The sequence below is a fragment of the Felis catus genome, chromosome B4, assembly GCF_018350175.1.
Source record: "Felis catus isolate Fca126 chromosome B4, F.catus_Fca126_mat1.0, whole genome shotgun sequence".
In the NCBI taxonomy this organism is placed as follows: Eukaryota; Metazoa; Chordata; class Mammalia; order Carnivora; family Felidae; genus Felis; species Felis catus.
In genome coordinates this window covers 67,927,883-67,949,971 of record NC_058374.1, presented here as the reverse complement: position 1 = coordinate 67,949,971, position 22,089 = coordinate 67,927,883, and the positions used below count along the sequence as shown (strand labels likewise).

General features: G+C 35.3%; 1 protein-coding gene across 3 annotated transcripts in view; it reads right to left on the bottom strand.

Moving 5' to 3' along the window:
• Positions 1 to 22,089, bottom strand: part of LRRK2 (leucine rich repeat kinase 2) — a 137,334-nt gene that overhangs the window by 76,083 nt on the left and 39,162 nt on the right. For all 3 annotated transcript variants that reach the window (XM_023256946.2, XM_045061649.1, XM_045061648.1), the window contains 6 exons: positions 21,244 to 21,388; positions 20,547 to 20,686; positions 15,990 to 16,118; positions 15,744 to 15,914; positions 9,888 to 10,146; positions 6,243 to 6,431 (listed from right to left, as the gene is read on the bottom strand). In XM_023256946.2, the coding sequence (XP_023112714.1) occupies positions 6,243 to 6,431; positions 9,888 to 10,146; positions 15,744 to 15,914; positions 15,990 to 16,118; positions 20,547 to 20,686; positions 21,244 to 21,388 (1,033 nt within the window). The remainder of the gene's footprint in view (positions 1 to 6,242; positions 6,432 to 9,887; positions 10,147 to 15,743; positions 15,915 to 15,989; positions 16,119 to 20,546; positions 20,687 to 21,243; positions 21,389 to 22,089) is intronic.

Sequence of the window (22,089 nt, the reverse complement as noted above, 5' to 3'; positions counted from 1 at the left end):
TGTAATGTGTATTTATTTATTTTGAGAGAGACAGAAAGATCGCAAGCGGGAGAAGGGCAGAAAGAGAGGAAGAATCCCAAACAGGCTCTGCGCTGTCAGCACAAAGTCTAACATGAGGCTCAAACTCATGAAACTGTGAGATCATGACCTGAGCCGAAATCAAGAGTCAGGCGCCCAACCAACTGAGCCACCCAGGCACCCTGAGAAGAACTACTTTTAAAATTATGGATTTCCAGGACTCCTGGATTGCTCACTTGGCTGAGTGACTCTTGATTTCTGCTCAGGTTGTGATCTCATGGTTGTAAATTGAGGCCCGCAGTGGTCTCCACACTGAACATGGAGACTGCTTGAGATTCACTCTCTCTCTCTCTCTCTCTCTCTCTCTCTCTCTCTCTCTCTCTTTCCTCTTCCCCTCCCTTGCTAGCACTCTCTCTCTCAAAAAAAAAAAATTACTCATTTTCAACAAAATAAGAATCAATAAATATATTTTTAAGGACAAAGGACAAAAATATATTACTGAAAAATTATGAGATCATAAATCCTAGCACTCTATCTTATAAGCATAAAGAATGAATTTTAAGTTTCGAAACAAATTATAAAATCTACATATTCAAAAATCAATTTTGTAATATTTATATAAATCTTAAAGTTGAAACAGATACTTCCTACTTGGTTCACTATTAAAATTTAATTTACCCTATAATTTTAATTATTTCATGCTTAAGGAATTTAATAAAATAGACTTCAAAGTTAATTACATTTTTGTATCTTATAATTATTACATTTTCATAATTATCCCACTTTATGTTTGTGAAAGTTCTATGAGCATATTGTTTATAGAAGCAACAAAGGCATTTTATAATTATTTTTATGTCAGCAATTCTAACATTTTTCTTTATTTAAAAATACATAATGAGAATTCTTCTTTCAGGCATGATGGAGTAACAGACAGCAAACCTGACAACTCTCCCCACAGACAACTAGAAATTTGGAAGAAATATTTTGAACAACTGATTTCAAACACTAGGCAACCAACAAAGGTTCAGGATGGTGTAGTGCCTGAAAGAAGGGAAACAAATTATATAAGCCTTACGCTCACCCTGGCTTTCTGCCTGAAGACCATTAAGGGCCACAGGCACAGGGAGAAGGAATTTAAACAAAGCCCAATGATTTTCCTGAGATGAAGAGGTGGAGATCAATGCTCATGGAGACTAACTAAGCTGGGAGTTCTGGGCAGAGTCTTGAAAAAAGAGCTTCAGTAATTGGCACAGGGGTTTCCAGCAGATTTGCACTATAAGAAATGTAAACAGGAGTTCTTCAAGAGGAAAAAAAGGATACTAGATGGATCATATGGAGGGTTTGAGTCACCAAAAAATTACAATCCTTAATTTTTGTGCATTCAATAACAAAGCTCCATAACACAGAAAGCATAAACAGATGGAATTAAAAGAAGAATTAACAAATCCATGGTTACAATTTCAACATTTATTCATCAAATACAATAGAGAGAAAAATTAGTAAAGATATAGAAGACCTAAAAAATACTACCAATTTGAACTAATTGACCCCACAATAGCGGAATACACATTCTTTCAAGTGACACATAGAACATTCACCAACACAGACCAGACAGTAGTCCAAAAATCAAGTCTCAATAAATTAAAAAGACTATAAATCATCAGATTCTCTGACCATAACAAAGTTATATATGATATCAATAACAAGGGGATATTGGAAAAGTTTCCAAATATATGGAAAACAAACAACACTCTCCTAAATAATCCATGACTCCAAAAAAATCACAAAGGAAATCAGAAAATTTTCAACACTGAATATAAACAGAACATACAAAAATTGTGGGATGCAGCTAATGTGGTCCCCAAAAGAATTTGTATTGGTCTTAAATGTTTATACTAGAAAATAACAAAAAGGTCTAAAAATCAGTGTTCTAAGCATCCACATTAAGAATCTTTAAAAAGAAGAGCCAAATCAAATGAAAATAAGTAAAATAAAGGAAACAAAGATTAAAGCAAAAATCAGTAAAAAAGAAAATGGACAAATGACAGAGAAGAATCAATGAAACAAAATGCGGATTCTTTGAAAACATCAATCAAATTAATAAACTTGAGCCAATGAACATACAAAGGGAAAGACACAAATTACCAATGTCAAGATTTAAAGCATTTTGAGGTCTAGTAGAAATTGTGTTCTGTTGATTGGGGGCGGGGGCTGGTCTGTGTGATTGCAAAGGTGTACTGCAACAGCCTTTTTATCTGGGAGCCCCTGTGTCATTCAAATATCTAACCCTGAGTTCTACAGTGTCACATTATACTATCTGTACATTGTGCTTTCTAGGCAGATCTATATTGTGTATTTTTTGGAAATTTTTATTTAATTTCTTGGAGATCACTATGAATGGATCAAGAAATCCAGAAGAGCCATTTTTTTCAAATATCAATTTAAAATCTGCTCATTTAAGTGGGACCATTAGCTTGTCACCAAGCAGGACTCTTTTAAAACAAATTTAAAACTACTTGTGGCCTATATATGCTTAATCCTGATTGAAGAGGAAGCTTCTAACTCAACACAGTAACCAGTTGTAAAACCCAGACCTTTATCAACACCAGGTAAAGAATTTCAGGACTCATATACAGATAGACAATAAAGCCATGCAATTTGAAAAGCAGTGTTTCATTATGAAAGAGCTCTCAAATTCCTTTTAAAGCTAATCTAATAAAAAAGATGTATAAATGTTCTTGAAAAAAAGAATTAAAGATCAGGTATCTCTTACAAAGGTTAACAGGACAGTAGGAGAATTATTATGAATGACATTAAATACAAGTTTGGCAACTTATGTAAAATGGACAAATTACTTGAAAGTTGCAAATTACAAAAACTGAAGCAAGAAGTAATAGAAAATCAAAATAACCATAAAGCTATTAAACTTATTAAATTTATGATAAAAATAGCCCCCCCCCCCAAATAAATTTCCAAACCTACATAGCTTTACTGGTGAAGCCAATCAAACATTTAAGAAGGAAATAATACCTCTCTTATACAAAATTTTAAAGATAATGGTGGAGTTGGAAACACTTCCCAACTCATTTAAAAGAGGCTAGCATTACTCTCATAATTATAAGAAAACATAAAACTACAGACCAATACTCCTCACAGATGCAAAATGCTTTAACAAAATTTTAGACAATCAAATCCAATAATATATAAAAAAGGATAATGTATCATACCAGGTGAGATTTATCCCACAAATGCAAGTTTAGTTTAACATTAGAAAGTCAATCAACATAACTAGCCATATTAATAGAATAAAGGGGGGAAATATGCCCATTTCAACAGATGCAAAAAAGCATTTTCCAAAACCCATTAGTAATAAAAAGGCTCAGCAAACAATTAGTTGAAAGGAACTTCCTCTACTTGATGAAGGCTATCTATGAAAAAAACTATAGATAATATCATACTTAATGAAGAGAGACTGAATGCTTTCCCCCTAAATTTGGAAACCAGGAAACAATGCCTACTCTGAACACTTCTATTCAACATAGTACTAGAAGTCCTAGTCAATGCAATAAGACAAGAAAAACAAAAAAGACATATAGATTAGAAAGGAAGAGATCTGTCTTTATTAGCAATTGGCCTTATTGTGAACATAGAAAACTGTGGAGTCAACAACAAGCTGTTAGAGACACACGTTAAACAAGTAAGTCCACAAAATACAATATTAATATATAAAGAAATCAACTGTATTTCTCTATGCCATCAGTGAACTATTGCAAATTGGAATTCAAATACAATACTATTTACAATACCATGAGAAAATATACAATAAAAAAATTGGTTAGAGAAACTTAAAATAATAAATGAAAATATATACATTTATATGTCAAAAAACTCATTAAGATATCAATTCTCCTAAATTTATTATAGATTTATCTGAAGAAATTATTCATATGTTAATTCTATATTATGTAATATTAATAGTATATAATTAATAGGGTAATTCTACACTAAATGTATGTATTTAATTCTAATAAAAACTCCAGCACAAAATTAATTTGTTGACTCAAAATGTATATGGATATGCAACAAACCTAGAATAGTGAGAGCAATTTTGGAAAAAACAAACATACAAAAAACACCAGAGGATTTACACTATCTGATTTCAAGACCTACCATTAAGCTAAAGTGATCAAGGCAGTATGGCATCAGCATAAGGATGAAGACATAAATTAATCCCACAGAATAAAGAATGCAGAAATAGAACTACGCTTACATGGTCAATTAAGTTGGACAAAAATTCAATGAAGAAATATAGTGTTTTCACAAAATAATGTTTAAAAACTGGGTATCCATATGTAAAAAAAAGTTCTGTCAATCCTTCAGTGACATACATGAAAATTACTTAAAATGGATTATAGACTAAATGTAAAAGCTAAGGTTTTAACACTTCCATGAGGAAACACGGGAAAAACAGTCACAAATTTGGGACAGGAAATATTTCTTAAAAGGAATAAAACACACAAACCATAAAAGAAAAAACTCAAAACCTGTACTTTATCTAAATTTAAAATCTATGCTCTTTAAAAAATAACATTAATAAAATGAAAGACAAACTATGACAGGGAGAAAATATTTGCAATTTATATATTGTCAAAGGAATTCTACCTAAATATGAAGAACTCTTTATGACATAAAGAACTCTTATAATACAATAGTAAGACAACAACCCAACTAAAAGTCAGCAAAAGTTCTGAAAAGATACTTTGCAAAAACAAATGTGAATTGTCAATAAAAACATGAAAATATTCTCAATATCTATAGTCATCAGGGAATGAAAATTAAGCCCAAATGAGTTAGGACTAAACCTTCACTAGAACGGCTAAAATTAAAGTGCCTGATGATATCAAGCAGTATAGTGTGACAAAGATGTACAGCAAATAGAGAGTTCATATTGCTGAAGGAAGTGTACATGGTGTAACTACTTTGGAAAACAACCAGACATAAAAGAGAACATACTGTATCATCCTATTCATATAAAACTTAAGAAAATACTAATTTAATCTATAGCGACAAAAAGATCAGTAGTTGCAGGGACCAAGGATTGGGGGATTTGTGAAAAGGCATAAAAGGAACTTTTATAAATGATGGAAATGTTGCATAATTTAATAGTGGTGATGACTGCATGGATGTACAAATTTTTCAAAACCCATGAAAACACACACTTAAAATGGGTGCATTTTATTTCATATTAATTATATATAAATAAAGTTGGTTTTAAAAAATACTTGGGCCAAAAAAGAAAATACGTGGGCCAGAGATTTTGAGATTTGGGGAGAACTCTTACTGTTTGCCCTCTCAAATACCTTTATGGGTCACCCAAAGTTTTCGATCATACTGTTAATAAAAAAGCACTACACCCCATTTTTACCAAATTGCATAATGTTAAATATGTCCACCCTAGTTACTGTCATTAAATATATTGCCATGTCAATTATTATTTCAGGGGAATTATTAAAATATTAAAATTACTTTATTTCCTCTAAAGGTAAAAACTTTTTAATGAAGCATTTCCTATTTGGCAAGCACTCTCCCAGACATTTCACATACATTTTTTCTTTTTTTTTTTTTTTTTTTAATTTTTTTTTCAATGTTTTTTATTTATTTTTGGGATAGAGAGAGACAGAGCATGAACGGGGGAGGGGCAGAGAGAGAGGGAGACACAGAATCGGAAACAGGCTCCAGGCTCTGAGCCATCAGCCCAGAGCCTGACGCAGGGCTCGAACTCACGGACCACGAGATGGTGACCTGGCTGAAGTTGGACGCTTAACCGACTGCGCCACCCAGGCGCCCCTTACATACATTTTTTTCTAATGCTAGAAGATTTGCAACACTATCTTCAATAAGGGTGAGGAGCATACAAACCCACAAAAGGACCTTGTCAATGATGGAACATGGAATCCAATTCTAGTCTGATTCAGTGTTTTCACTACATTAGTCACAATTAACTGATCATGGTTAATATTCTAATACTTTGGAAGTGCAGATACATTTTCTTGAGTCATTGCCTTAACTGGAATTAGTGAGCATTAACTATTTCCAATGATGAACACATGTTTCCTCAAGTTTTACAAATGAATTAAATCAGATTTTTGTCTCAGTTTCTACCGTTCAACACCAGTGCGTAAATGTTTTAAAACATAAAGGGAAAATTTCTTTGGAATACATACCTTCACTATCCAGGTCGTCACTTTGACCAAACACACTGTCTACACAAGAGTCTGGAATGAAGGTCCATTCATCAAATTTATCAAGAACTTCTTCAGGAAAATTCCCATCGCTGCCTGAGGCTGCTCCTTCTTCCACAACACTTTTCATCTGATATCTGAGTACCATTCTTGCTAGGGTGGATCCTATATCTACAATAAAAAGATACACCAGCAAGTTACAAATCAACAAACATAAACACAAATCATACCGAAGTTCTTTGCAGAGAAATTTTTATTCTTCTTTCCAAAGTCACTTTGTAACCATGATATTGCATAAAAAGCAGGCAGTGAATTTAAATTTTTTAGAAATCATAAAAATTTACTCAAAGCTTTGGTGGAAGTGACAAAACTGAATATTTATGACACGAACTTGACCCGGGAAAGAGCCTGGGCTTTGAAGCCACACAGACCTGTGCTCAAATAACAGTAACAGCACTTGCAAGTTACATAAGCTCTCTGAGAGTTTCCTCACTTGGAAAATGGAGATGACAACGTAGGATTATGGAAAAGATTAAAGGAAATGGTGCAAATAAAATGTTTACTTAGCACAATGCTTAGAACACAGAAGATGCTCAATAAATGATATAGTTACTTTTTTATAAACTATTTGCTAAGTGATTCATTCTACTGGGAAATTTGGTGAAATTCAAAAGTTAACATCCTATTTTATTACATCTTATATTATGCTTTGTTATGAAGAAATTAGTTGGCAGAACTCCCATTGTGTTATGTACAGCCTGGAAAATCTCTTCAAATATTACTTCCATAGCTCACATGACTGACGTGTATGAGACTCAGTCAAGTAGTACCTGAAAAATGTTTTGAAGCTATGAATTCAAAATGTTCTTCACTCAGACGAACCGCTAATATAATTATGGTCATACCCTCCAATCAATCAATGACATGACTGTATTTTTTTAAATAGGTGAGACTTATCAAAGGTAAAAAACTTCATGTAGAACAAAGAGAATACAGTGGATAGGAAATCTCCCTTCTTCCCTCTCAAGTGTCCATCAGAAATCAGAGGTTTAAGTAAACAGGTTGCTGGCAGGAGACTGAAGTGATAGAACATGGGATCTAATCATATTTCATTAGTTTCCAAAGTCCCCAGAGGGAAACCAAGTAATGCATTTCTGGGGTTTTTCTTGTGACAGAGTCTTTTCATATTCAAACATTTATGACTACCATATCTCACCAACATCAGTATACTAAAAACACTGCTCTGTGCTTTTTTATTTTTATTTTTATTTTTTACTTAATAATGCACTCTCTATCTGACCATTTGGATTTGTTAGATGGTTTTTTCTCCAATGATTGCAAAGTATTCCACTGCATGAATGTCCCATGATTGATTCAAATACTTCCTTTTGAAGGATACTTAGAATTTTTCCCCTAATCTCTGGCTATTATAAACAATATTTTATTGTGCACCCTTGCACCCCTGCATCATGGATTCCTATCAGCATGTAGCTGGTCAAAAAAGCATGGATGTGCATTTAAAATATTAATGGATATTGCCAGATTGTCCTCAAAAGAGGATAATTTGAATTCATATCAATAATGTGTGAAATGCCTATTTCCACTTATGTTTATCCACACAATTACCAATTTCTTATTTTTGCCAATATTATGAATATTTAATTAGCCCTACTATGTACAAAGTACTAGTTAGATGCTAAAGTTACAAACTGGAAAAAAATGACATTGATTTCATGATGCATATAATCTACCAAAAGGTAGATCATAAAAAGAAAAAATACAATTATATAATGTAATAAATGCTACTACAGGTAAGAAACAAGGTGCTACAGGAATATGGAGGATGATCTTCCACACAGATTTCATATGGGCAGGAATGTTTTCTTCTAAAAAGTGATTTGGGGCTGAAGCAAAAAAAAAAAAAATAGAAATGAAGAGACAGACAAGTGGACAGAAGGTAAGGCAGGCAGGTAGCTAGATTAACACTGGAAGACACATGACACATTTAGACACATTTTATGACACATTTTAGAAACCGAGGGAAGGAGAGCCTGGGTGGCTCAGTCAGTTAAGCATCTGACCCTTGATATCAGCTCAGGTCTTGATCTCAAGGTCATGAGTTCAAGCCTCGTGTTGGGCTCTACACTGGACATGAAGCCTACTTAAAAAAAAAAAAAAAAAAGGAGAGAAACTTAGGGAAATTAGCCTGACTGGATCTTCTAGGGCCCACCAGAATGTTGGAAATTTCCAGAGGCACTGGAATTTGTAGAGGCACTAATAAGCATGGATGGATACTTTCTTCCAGCAGCATTTTCAGCAACCTTGGTGAAGGGAAGGGAAAAAGCAGATCAGTGGACTGAACAGGAATAGGATATTGCCAGGTAAATGCACCAGAAAAATGACAGGAAAGCTAACATGTTGTTAACAAGAGAGTACTTAAGGTGAAGATCACTGTAGGGAAGGAAGCAGGCATGGAAGTTAAGTTAACAGAGGGAAATAGGGAGCTCAAACTTTAAGAACACATTTAGCGTGAGTGACTGACATCTGAAATGACAGAAATCTTAACAGAGGATGATGTTAACTTGTCATTAATATATTTAATATGTACAAAACATATATTAACTCAAAAATTTCAAGAAAATACCTTTTTAGCTGAAATATTGAAAAACTGAAAACTAAATATGTTAATATGAAGATGCAAAGTATATATGAGTGGGGCACCTGGGTGGCTCAGTTAAACGTCCGACTTCAGCCCAGGTCATGATCTCATGGTTGATGAGTTCGAGCCCCGCGTCAAGCTCTGTGCTGACAGCTCAGAGCCTGCAGCCTGCTTCGGATTCTGTGTCTCCTCCTCTCTCTGTCCCTCCCCCACTTGTACTCTGTCTCTTTCTGTCTCTCAAAAATAAATAAATGTAAATTTTTTTTTCAAAGTATATATGTGTATAAGTTTCTGCATATACATTTTAATGCATATGTATATGTAAGCATATAAAAAATCTGGTAAGAAAATCTACATTGATAAGGGACAAAATAGTCATTTTCTTTCTTATAGTTTTTATGTGTTTTCCTGTTCTTAAAATGAGCATGGATTAGTTTTATAATAAAAAAATATATGTTTCTTTAAAAAGCAACTGCTCAGAAACATCCCACTGTCCCACTCTATCTTTATAAAACATTTGCTAGGAAACGAAGAATTAAATACAATATCACTTTCAAGCATTTCATAACCAAAAAAAAAAAAAAAGATATCAACAACAACAACAAAAAAAAGATACCCAAACCTTCACAATATTTTTGGCTTAAGTTGTACCAAATTGAAATAAACCTAATGAAAATATTAGTGACTTAAAAAAAAATACTAATAGGGGCGCCTGGGTGGCTCAGTCGGTTGAGCGTCCAACTTCGGCTCAGGTCATCTCACTGTCCGTGACTTCGAGTCCCGCATCGGGCTCTGTGCTGACAGCTCAGAGACTGGAGCCTGTTTCAGGTTCTGTGTCTCCCTCTCTCTCTGACCCTCCCCCATTCATGCTCTCTCTTTCTGTCTCAAAATTAAATAAACGTTAAAAAAAATTTTTTTAAATACTAATAAAAACCAGACTTGGACAAAATCGTCCTGCTAATACTCACTTGTTTCTTTTCTTAAATTAGATGTCCTATCTGGAAACAAAGGACCAAGCCATGAAGGTTCGATTTTTCCTATACAAAATCCTCCAAGGCAAATGCTATTATTGGCCAGATCCAGGGCGAGTCTCCGTAAGAGTAAGCTGATGATCTGGCTGTCACCTTTTCCAATGCTTATTGTCAGAGCTTTCCGGACATCCTGTTCACGGGAACCACCATTCAGTAACAGTTCCACCAATTTGGGACTGCTTGCTTTCTCACATACCTATTAAAGGAAAAAAGAAGGTGACCATATTAAAAGCCTGTATGTCTTCCTTTTGGTAGACATGCAAATTGAATTTGGTGTGATTTTTCTCTACACCCTCATTTAGATAGAAATAAAATAAAATAAGGCAAAACTCATCCTTGAAATAGATTAGGAAAATACAATAAGGTTAGCACCACAAATATCAGAGTAGCAGAAGCCAAATAATCTGCCACATGAGTCAGGTATTATGAAAAAGGCACCATCATATGGAGAAAAAGCTCTTAACACCTGACTTAAGAAAGCTGAGGCTTCACCAATGATACACATTGCTTACACCTTCTGGGATTCCATCTGCTCCTTGTAAGACATCTGGGAAACTAGTACCATACACAGTAAAGGCTACTGCCCTGCCTTCATTCATGATATAGAATATCTAAACGAGAATATGAACATCATAAAACTTGTAAATGCCACATACAAAGGCTTCTTGGCTTTCCAGCACAAGACCCTGAATTCCCACAAAGAAATTTCTTATCTGTTTTCTACCTTCCCCTGAATACTGTTTTCAGAGCATGTGCTCAAGGTAGGTTCGCATGCTGGGTGCTACAAAAACTACAGTGACCACAGTAAGCAGAGGGAAGGCTTAGCAACCTACAGCATACTGGCCTACACAGAAGCAGCTTCTAAAAGGTGAAGGAATGATGGTCTGCTAACAAGAAGATCAAAGTAATAGATAATAGAAATATTGTATGTCAGGAACTGTGCTAAATTCTGTATACACTTGATTTGTAATCCTTATTAAAAACCCTTTGTCAGGGGCGCCGGGTGGCTCAGTCAGTTTAGCATCTGACTTCGGCTCAGGTCATGATCTCACGGTTCATGGGTTTGAGCCCCATTTTGGACTCTGTGCTCACAGCTCAGCCTGGATCCTGCTTCAGATTCTGTGTCTCCCTCTCTCTCTGCTCTGTCTCTCTCTCAAAATAAACATTAAAAAAAAAGTCTATGTCATAAAAATTATTATCCCCATTTTACAGATGAATATTTAGAAAAAGTATGGGATTTTTCCAAACCTATTAGAGGTAATCAACAAGAGACTTGGATTTCAAGTCAAGCCTGTGCTCCTTTCACTGCCCATAATTAAGGATTAATTTTTTTTCTTTTCTTTTTTTCTTTTCTCTTCTTTTTTTCTTTTCTCCTTTCTTTTCTTTCTTTTCAAGCCAAGACCCTAAGATCTAAGGTACCAGGTGAGGGGAAGGAGACTGGGGAAAATTCCTGAATTCTCTAGAATTAATGTATGTTCAAGAGATTTGAGGGGATCATTCTGTGGTTTCATGGCACCAACTCAATGCCCACTAGTCTCCAGGTTACCTACCTTCAACCCATTCTCCCCAGAGCCACTATCATACCTTTCTACTTTAGATATGAGCAGGTCACTGCCCGGAAATCTTCTAAACCCCTCTGCTCTAAGACATTCCCCCAAACACAACATGAGGTTTTTCTAAAACTTCATTACCTTCATTTATACTATTTCTACTGCCTTAAATATCTAATTCTACTCTGCATCCAGCAAAAAGATGCTCATTCCTTTTTTTTTTTTTTTTTTTGAGAGAGAGAGAGAAAGAGAGAGAGAGAGAGACAGCGTGAGTGGGAGAGAAAGAATCTCAAGCAGGCTCCAGGCTCAGTGCAGAGCCCAATGCAGGGCTCAATCCCATGACCCAGGGATCATTACCTGAGCCAAAACCAAGATGTGGATGCTCAACTCACTGAGCCACTCAGGCACCCCAAAAGATGTTCATTCTTGAAGGAACAGCTTCATAATCTCTTGTACGGTAAGTCCTTGCTACTAAGCTCCCAAGCCACACACACTCTTCCTCCTCCAGACTCCTGTCCCATTTGCTTACACATAGCACGTAGCACACTAAACCAAAAACGCCTAGGGGCGCCTGGGTGGCGCAGTCGGTTAAGCATCCGACTTCAGCCAGGTCATGATCTCGCGGTCTGTGAGTTCGAGCCCCGCGTCGGGCTCTGGGCTGATGGCTCAGAGCCTGGAGCCTGTTTCCGATTCTGTGTCTCCCTCTCTCTCTGCCCCTCCCCCGTTCATGCTCTGTCTCTCTCTGTCCCAAAAATAAATAAACGTTGAAAAAAAAATTTTTTTTAAATAAAAATAAAAAAAATTAAAAAAAATAAAAAAAACGCCTATCAGTTTTAAAACTAGAATGAAAGGCTTGGATGCTATTGCAATTCAATTTGTACCTCCATAGCCTAGTACAATGCCTAGGAAATATCTTTCATTTAACTAACAAATCACTAATATCCTATTTAAAAGCCCACAGGAAATTTTTTATTTTTTTATTTTTTTTTAATGTTTATTTTTGAGACAGAGAGAGACAGAGCATGAACGGGGGAGGGGCAGAGAGAGAGGGAGACACAGAATCGGAAGCAAGCTCCAGGCTCTGAGCCATCAGCCCAGAGCCCAACGCGGGGCTCGAACTCACAGACCGCTAGATCGTGACCTGAGCTGAAGTTGGACGCTTAACCGACTGAGCCACCCAGGCGCCCCAGGAAATTTAAAGGGAGTGGGAGGAAGGAAGACGGAGGGACAGAGGGGCCAAAAACCTCAATCACAAATGCCCTCTCTGTGGCCTAGCAAATTTTTTATGTCTAAATTGGCACTTACTGCCTACCTCATATTAAAATGATTTACATTTTATCCTCTCTCCTTTCCCAATACACACTTGGAAAGAATCCATCCAGAAACAGAAAAACCCTTGTATATTCTTTACTACTTATCTAGCACTGTGCCCTCCACCTAGAAATTGCTCAATACACTTTTAAAGAGTATTTTCCTTGAGGGCCCAAAAGATCCCAGCTGACTTTAGGTACATGGGGATGAAGCCAGAGATGTATAAGAAAGTGTATCAGACAAAAGACAAGTTGGTTGAGTGTCCAACTCTTGGTTTCAGCTCAGGTCATGATCTCGTGGTTCATGAGTTTAAGCCCCATGTCAGGCTCTGTGCTGACAGCTTGGAGCTTGCATGGGATCCTCTGTCTCCCTGCTCATGCTCTGTCTCTCTCCCAAAATAAATAAACTTTTAAAAACTATATAATTTACTATCTTTTGCAATCTTCTCTCTCATCTTCAAATTTATCAATAATGCAGCCCATGATCAAAACCAAATATTTTAGACTAGCCTTTGAGAATCAGTGAGCAACTCTCCCTACTCCCCTCCCTATCACCACCACTACCAAGAATCTATGGTATAGACGAGATTAAAGCATGCATTTGGGAAGCCGACTTTCCACTACTTACCAGGAGAGTGTCCTTAGGCAAGTTACTTAACCTCTCTGTGCCTCAATTCCTTCCCTGTAAAATGGGAATAATACTAGAACCCACTTCTAAGGTTGTTGCAAGGGTTAAATTGTGTAAAGGACTCAGAGCAGTGCCCAGGTGGTAATGAATACCACAACAGTTTGTTATTACTTTTATTCAGACTTCATCACAGTTGTTCTTCCTACCATGATCTGATGGTTTTCATCTTTGGATCTCTATCCATGTATTTTCATGCCCAGTATCAGTCTTCCATATTCTTCTATATGAATCATGTATATTACATCATTAAATTCTCCTCAGAAAGCCTAACAAGATTAACTCCATCTTTGCTCCGAATAGTCCTTAATTAGATAGCATTGGTACATAAATAGTGATTACCTCATTTTACACTAGTATCTAAAATAATGTATGTTCAATCTATCCACAAAATTTAATCAATATTTTTTAGAGGCAAATAATCTCTGACAAGTATGATAAATTCTTTAAATTTAACATACCCATGGATGCAAAGATCTGATTTTGCTTAAAAATATATAAATAAGTGCTTAAATCCAAAAGAATGCAAGAAGAAGAATAAAATAAAAAGCTCCTATACAAAGATTTAGGTAAATTGAGAGAAGAGCAGGAAGCATTTCCTGTCAGAGATTTAAAATTATTACACTCGGGTGCTTTGGGTATGCTATTTCCCTAAAAAAAAAATTTGAAGGGGAAATTTCTTTTCAGTTCCTTGGCATATTCCAGTAATATTAGTGCAAAGATGTGCAGATCACACAAAAGATACACAATAGAAATGTATTATATTATTAAGGGAAATAATTTAATTACTTTTAATAATAGAGAAGCAATTATTTTTAAGGTGGATTTCTTAAATGAAATTTGACTAAATGTAAGTAATTTGATTATTTATTTGGTCTTAATGTACACATTAATTGTGCATGAAAATAAGTTACAGGTTCAGTTCCTTTTTATGTAGAGTACTAATTAGTACTAACTTAATTTACAGTTGACAAATTGAATTGAATCCATAGGCAAGTGGGAAATTAAATAAAGTAAGGCTTTTAAAGTAAATTACTGGAAAATACAGTACTCTGTTGGTTATTTAATAATGTACATTAAATCACTGCATAATTGCTTTGTTAGAAATATTATTAATTTCTAGAAAATATACATGGTGCTACCCAAATGCTATTATAAACTGAAATTTATGCAATGACAACCCTGAAATAACATGTAATGCACTTTAATAAATACTTACTAAATTCACACTGTATGTAAAGCAATGAGTTAGTTATTCTAAATGACATGAAGATGAACACTGTACATTTCCACTTTCATACAACTAACAGAATATAAAAGATATATTGTGTATATCACATATATTGTCATGGACTCAACAGAAGTAAATCTTTTATTTTGTATGGAGGTCAGGGGTGCCGGCAGGGCTTTACTGAGGAAAGAGCATTTGGGTTGGATTTTGAAGGTAAAGTAGAACATTTAGATAGAGGTGCTTGCCCAGTGCATGAGTGAAGGGAGGGAAGGAAGGCAGGACCACAGTGCTACACAACCAAGGGGGTGGTCAATGGCAGGGGATGCCAACGTGAACAGTGTCCCCAAAGGGGTGTAGTAACCGCCTGCATGGCCACATGCAGTACAACTGAGGAGAGAATTTGCTATCAGAGAAACTGGAAACAGAGAGAAAACGGTTGAAAGATTACCAAACCGAACCGTATGTTGTGTGGAGTGTGCCTGGAAAAGAATTTGGACAGAGATGCATTGTAGGAGACACATTTGGAAAGTTATTAACAATATAACAAGGTAGGTAAACAAGTAAAATGAAGGATTATATTGGGGCGCCTGGGTGGCTCAGTCGGTTAAGCGGCCGACTTCGGCTCAGGTCATGATCTCGCGGTCCGTGAGTTCGAGCCCCGCATCGGGCTCTGGGCTGATGGCTCAGAGCCTGGAGCCTGTTTCAGATTCTGTGTCTCCCTCTCTCTCTCTCTGACCCTCCCCCGTTCATGCTCTGTCTCTCTCTGTCTCAAAAATAAATAAACGTTAAAAAAAATAATAAAAAATTTTTTTAAAAAATGAAGGATTATACCGGATATGCCTAAAGGACCCTATTACCTCTGAAATTCTGTGAATCTAAATTCCTACTACAAATCACAAGCAATTGTGAAATAAACTGGTGAATTCTGTAGTAAAGAATAACAGGATGTAAGCAAGAGCTGTACAATGGTAGAGTCAAATAACAGAGAAAGACCAAAGTTAGGCCTTGAATATTTACCTGACAAATTAAAGAAGTTGCCTCCTTTGTTCGATTGGCGTCTGCTCCCAATAGAAGCAAGCATTCAACCATGATACTGTTATTCTGATCACATGCTTTCTCTAACATCACGCTTTTTAACTCATCGTCCATAGCTAATTTTGCAAAGCACTTGCAACAAAGGTTTAGAAACTGAAAAGAATGGAAACGAGGATTAGAGTGAGCTAAATCCATTAACAGTTAGCATACAGGTGAGAAACACTGTACCTGTTGATCCTTTTGTTCCATAATACTGGAAGACATCTGATGGAATATCACCGAATCAAAGGAATGATGCACCAGCAGGTTGGAAAAAGACACTGACAATTCCAGCATTGTTAAAATTGTCTGAAATCCCTGAAAGTGGTACCAAAATAATAACATAAGCAATTCTGGGCCAAAGGAATAAAAAATAAATAGTATAAAACAGATAATTTGTATGTGATAACTAACTAGATAATATTTATTGGGTTTGTACTTAAAAGCTATAAATCTTGGAACATTCCCATAAGCAAACCTTGCTCTCTCATTACTAAGAAATAGAGCAGGCACACAGAGAATAAAATGCAAGCTAACAAGCCATTGTCTAGCAAGGCAGAAAAAATCCCTAATGAATTAAAAATAAGCCATACTCACAGGATGAAAGCAAGATATTAATTAATATTAGAAGAGCTGAATCAGCAGAGCAACATACCCAAATCAACCAGCAAAGTGTATTTCTTATTACAAGACTACAGATTAGGTTCTCTAGATAGCCTAGCATTTCGCTAACATTTTGGTGCCTTCTTGTGAAATTTCAGCTGCAAAAGATGAATATGAGCTCCTAGATTTCATTCATGATGAATACAGTTGAGAAAAGCTCTAAAGGCAGTCTGAGGTTTACACCTCTGTAGCAAATTATTTATAAAGAACTAGTCAGTCACATCATTACTTTTCAGAACCACCTCAAGCATATTCCTAAGAGTTGTCCGGGCTCTCCACACATGAGAGAGTTTCACGAAAGAATGAGCTTTGGAATTTACTATTATTTAGCTTGGGTAAACTCATCAAAGACCAATTTAACCTAAAAAATTTTTATTATCTTTCAATATAATATGTTAATGAAATTGTCTAATAGTTACTATTTTGTGGCTTTAAGATGCTGGATTTCGACAAATACTAACATTTGATAAGAGAATAGTCTTAATTTTTGCAGGTCTGAGGGACATGTGGTCCACCCACCACTAGACTAGAGGTCCCTGCAAATTCAAATGAATGCACCAGAAAAGCAAGTAATACAAATGTGCAGAAGGCACATAATTCAAAATAAAAACTTATAAACACTGAACTGACCAAATAAAATATGTTGACAGGCCAAATTTAGCCGACTGGTCAATAGTTGAAAACCTCTACTACAGAGATCCTAACATTTACACCTTTATGTATTAATACTGAGTAAACTGAGAGCTCTATAGCTGTACAGATTTATCTCTTTTTTCTAGGATTACTTTTAATCAGTTCTGGCTTGGCTTTAGTCATCCTTGCCTGAGGCACATTATAAAAATCAGATTTATATAGCACATTGTTGTTTTTAATCTAAGAATGTTGCATGTTCAGCACTTTATAATTAAAAACTTTACATACATTATCTCATTTACTAGTAATGTCTGCGACAAGGTTATAGCCTGGATTTTTTTTTTTATTCCTGGTCAATTCTGCCATTTATGAAAACATTTGTTGAGTGTGGTTTATGAAAGCTGCAAATTCCATTACCAAAACAAAACAAAACAAACGAACAAAAAAAACAAAACCAAAACAGAAACTCTTAAAGAGACTACTTGTTTTGCTAACATTAAAAAAAATTTTTTTTAACTCAAAGCAAAGTGGATATGGAAGGAACCTACCTCAACATAATAAAAGCTATATATGACAAACCCACAGCTAACATCATACTCAATGGTGAAAAGCTGAAAGCTTTTCCTCTAAGATCAGGACAAGGATGCCCACTTTCACCACTTTTATTCAACATAGTATTAAAAATCCTAGTCACCACAATTAGACAAGAAAAAGAAATAAAAGGCATCCAAGTTAGAAAGGAAGAATTTAAGCTGTCATTACTTGCAGATCATTTGATATTATACATAGAAAACCCTAAAGACACCACCAGAAAACCATTAGAACTAATAAATGAATTCAGTAAAGTTGTAGGACACAAATTAAAATACACAAATTGATTATATGTCTAGACACTAATTATGAGCTATCAGAAAGAGTAATTAAGAAATGAATCCTATTTATATTTATATCAAAAAGAATAAGACACTTAAAAATAAATTTAACCAAAAGATGAAAGACCTTTGCACTGAAAACTATAAAACGCTGATGAAAGAAATTGAAGACAACACAAATAAATGGAAAGATACCCCATACTCACAGAATGGAACAATCGATATTGTCAAAATATCCATACTGGCCTAAGCAATCTACAGTTTTAATGCATTCCCCATGAAAATACCAATGGCATTTTTCACAGAACTAGAACAAAGAACTCTAAAATTTGTATAGAACCGCAGAAGACCTTGAATAGCCAAAGCAGTCTTGAGATAGAAAAATTAAGTTGAAGGTATCACACTCCCTGACTTCAAACTATACTACAAAGCTATAGTAATCAAAACAGTATGGTACTGGCATGAAAGCAGACACATAGGTCAATAATATACAACAGAGAGCCCAGAAATAAACCCATGTATATATGATCAATTAATTAACCAATAACACACAATGGGGAAAAGACAGTCTCTTCAATAAATGGTGTTGGGAAAACTGGACCAGCTTACATGGAAAAGAATGAAACTGGATCACTATCTTACACCACATACAAAATGAATTCAAAATAGATTAAAGACTTGAATGCAAGACCTGAAACCATAAAACACAAGCAGTAAACTCTTTGACATCAGCTTTAGCAATATTTTTTTGGACCATACTCTTCAGGGAAGGGCAACAAAAGCTATAATAAACAAATGAGACCGCATCAAACCAAACAGCTTCTGCACAGCTAGGGAAGCCATCAACAAAATGAAAATATAATCTAATGAATGGGAGAAGATATGCATAAATCATACATCCAATATGGGGTTAATGTCCAAAATATATAAAGAACTTATACAACTTAAAACCAAAAAGACAAACAACCCAATTAAAACATGAGCAGAGGACTTGAACAGACATCTTTCCAAAGAAGACAGACATGTGGTCAACGTCTGTTGATGCTGATCTGCTCAACATCACTAATTATCAGGGAAACACAAATCAAAACTATAATGAGATATCACCTCACACCTATCAGATTGGCTATTATCAAAAAGACAAAAAATAAAATGTTGTTAAATATGCAGAGAAATGTGAACCCTTGTACACTGCTGACGAGAATGTAAATTAGGGTGGCCACTATAGAGAACAGTAGGGAGGTTCCTCAAAATATTAAAGATATCCATATCATATGACCCAGCAATTCCACTCTTGGGTATTTACCCGAAGAAAATAAAAACATCAATTCAAAGAGATATATGCATCCCTATGTTCATTTCTGCATTATTTATAATAGCCAATATGAGAACCTAAGTGTCCATTGATGGACAAATGTATCGATAAAAAAGATGGGGTACACACGTATACACAAAATTGAACACTACTCAAACATAAAAGGAATGAAATCTTGCCATTTACAACAACATAGATGGACCTAGAGGGTATTATGCTAAGTGGAACAAGTCAAACAGAGAAAGACAAATACCATATGATTTCACTTATACATGGAATCTAAAAACCAAAACAAATGAACAAAAAATGCAAAACAGAAACAGACTCATAGATAAAAGGGAAAAACTGTCAGTATCATAGTGGGGAGGGGTTGGGGGCAGGTGAAATAGGTCAAGGGGATTAAGAGGTACACACTTCCAGTAATAAAATAAATAAGTCATGAGGATATAACATATAGCATGGTGAATATAGTCAATAATTTTGTAGTAACTTTATATGATGATGAATGGTAACTACATTTAAATTGGAGATCATTTTGTAATATATAAAAATATCAAATCACTATGCAAAATTAATAGGATAATGTATGTCAGGGCACCTGGGTGGCTCAGTCAGTTGAGCACCTGACTTCAGCTCAGGTCATGATCTCTCCCTCTCAAAAATAAATAAACATTAACAAAAAAATAGGATATTGTATGTCAATTATATTTCAATAAAAATAAATAAATATGTGATAGGAAAAAAATCTGAGCCAATTTCTTTCTTAATCTCCCCTAAGCCAACATCTTTCATTCTTAATAAGGAACACTTATTATATATCACGTGTGAAATGTTGTTTGATGAAAAATACTTAAAATATTTTACTGCAAGAAAAAAAAAATATCAAGGAGAAAAACTACTAGAGGTAAGCATCCCATAAGAAAACATTGAGAATGACAAACCTTGAAAAATTATAACTTCTATTTACCTAAAATCTAAACAAGTAAAGCTCAGCTGGCTAGACTTTCTCTAGCACATTCTCTGCCCTTTCATGAAAAAGACAAATGGCAAATAAATATGCTGATTTTAGAGATTTAATAATGAATCACAGGATCTCTGCAATTCAAGCCAATTCTCTTCACCTATAATTAAAATACTACAAAATGATAAATAGGTTTCAATTAACTAGACTATCTCCATTAATGCAAAGTGGGAATTGTACCAGCTGCTCTGAAAGAGAAATCTTCACAAGATCCCAAATTCCTTTCAAGATAATGCACATACTTTAATCTGTACTTCAGCCATATCCTTAAATCGTTGTAAACTGGAAACCAGAATTTTTGCCAGCAGATGTCCAGTTCCTATGCATAAATTCTTCTTTGTAATCAAGCATCCTATAAGACCTAAACCCAGACATTGAATTTCTAGAAAAATAAAAGAAAAAAAAAATAATAAAATTAGTGGTTTTAAATCTCAAAACTAAAGAAAAAATTTGAAGACACCCAGCCAATAGCTAAAGGCTTATACAAAATCTATCCTAAATCCTGGGGTGCCTGGCTCAGTCAGTTAAGCATCCAACTGTTGATTTTGGCTCAGGTCATGATCTCACCCACAAGATCAAACCCTGCATAAGGCTCTGCACTGACTCTGCACTGACAGCAGGGAGCCTGCTTGGGATGCTCTCTGCCCCTCACCCGCTCGCCCCTCCCTGCCGTTCCAAAATAAATAAACATTAAAAAAAAATCTATCCTAAGAGTGCCTGGGTGGCTCAGTCAGTTAAGCATCCAACTTCAGCTCAGGTCATGACCTTGTGGTCCATGGGTTCGAGCCCTGCGTCGGGCTCTGTGCTGACAGCTTGAATCCTGGAGCCTGCTTTGGATTCTGTGTCTCCTTCTCTCTCTGTCTGTCTCTCTCTCTCAAAAATAAATAAATAAAACCATTAAAAAATCTATCCTAAATCCTGACTTCAAATGGTACCAACCTTGGTCATCTGGATACATCTGAAGTGTGTGAAGTACCGAATCAATAGCACCTTCCAGGGATAATACTTGTAATGCATCAGGAAAATGTGCTAAGGAAGAAATTACTTTCAATCCACATTTCTGAATCCCAGGATTTCCAATGAACTGAAATCAAAAGGACAATTGATATTTGCTATTTAAAATGAATTATTAATACTTACTTCAGTTAAAGCCAGCTACAGACTGACAAAATACAAACTAGTCCAAATAAAGATTATTACCTTTGATTTTGCCTTACATTACTAATTACTTTTTAATTATGATTAAGGATAAGAGCTACCATTTTAATACTGAGTACCTCTTCTGTGCCACACAGCATGCTTAGTACTTTACATGCATTTTCTTTTCACATGAATCTAAAGTCCATACTAATATCACTCCCAATAGCAGATGAGTTTACTGGGGGTTAGAGGGGTTGCATATTCCTAAAGTCACACAGATTGTCCATTGCTAAGATGAGACCAAATCAGGGATGTTGGAGCCCTTCGCCTGTATACTGTGTATTTAGCCAGTAAAATGCAATGCTGACACTCACCTACAGAAAATACTAATCGAGAATCTACTTTCTAAGTGTTTTATATGTCATGTGTCATTTATTACCCCTCAACAGCCTCATGTGATAGATTCACCAAATTTCAAAGATATGGGAACATGAAGAGCTCAAATCACAAAGCTAGTATGTGTCAGGTCTAGGACTTTAATATAAATGTGTCTACCTTAAAAACTCAGGAGCCAAAAACAAAAACAAAAACAAAAAACAAAACAAAACAAAAAAACAAAAAAAGAAGAGGAAGAAGAAAAAGAAA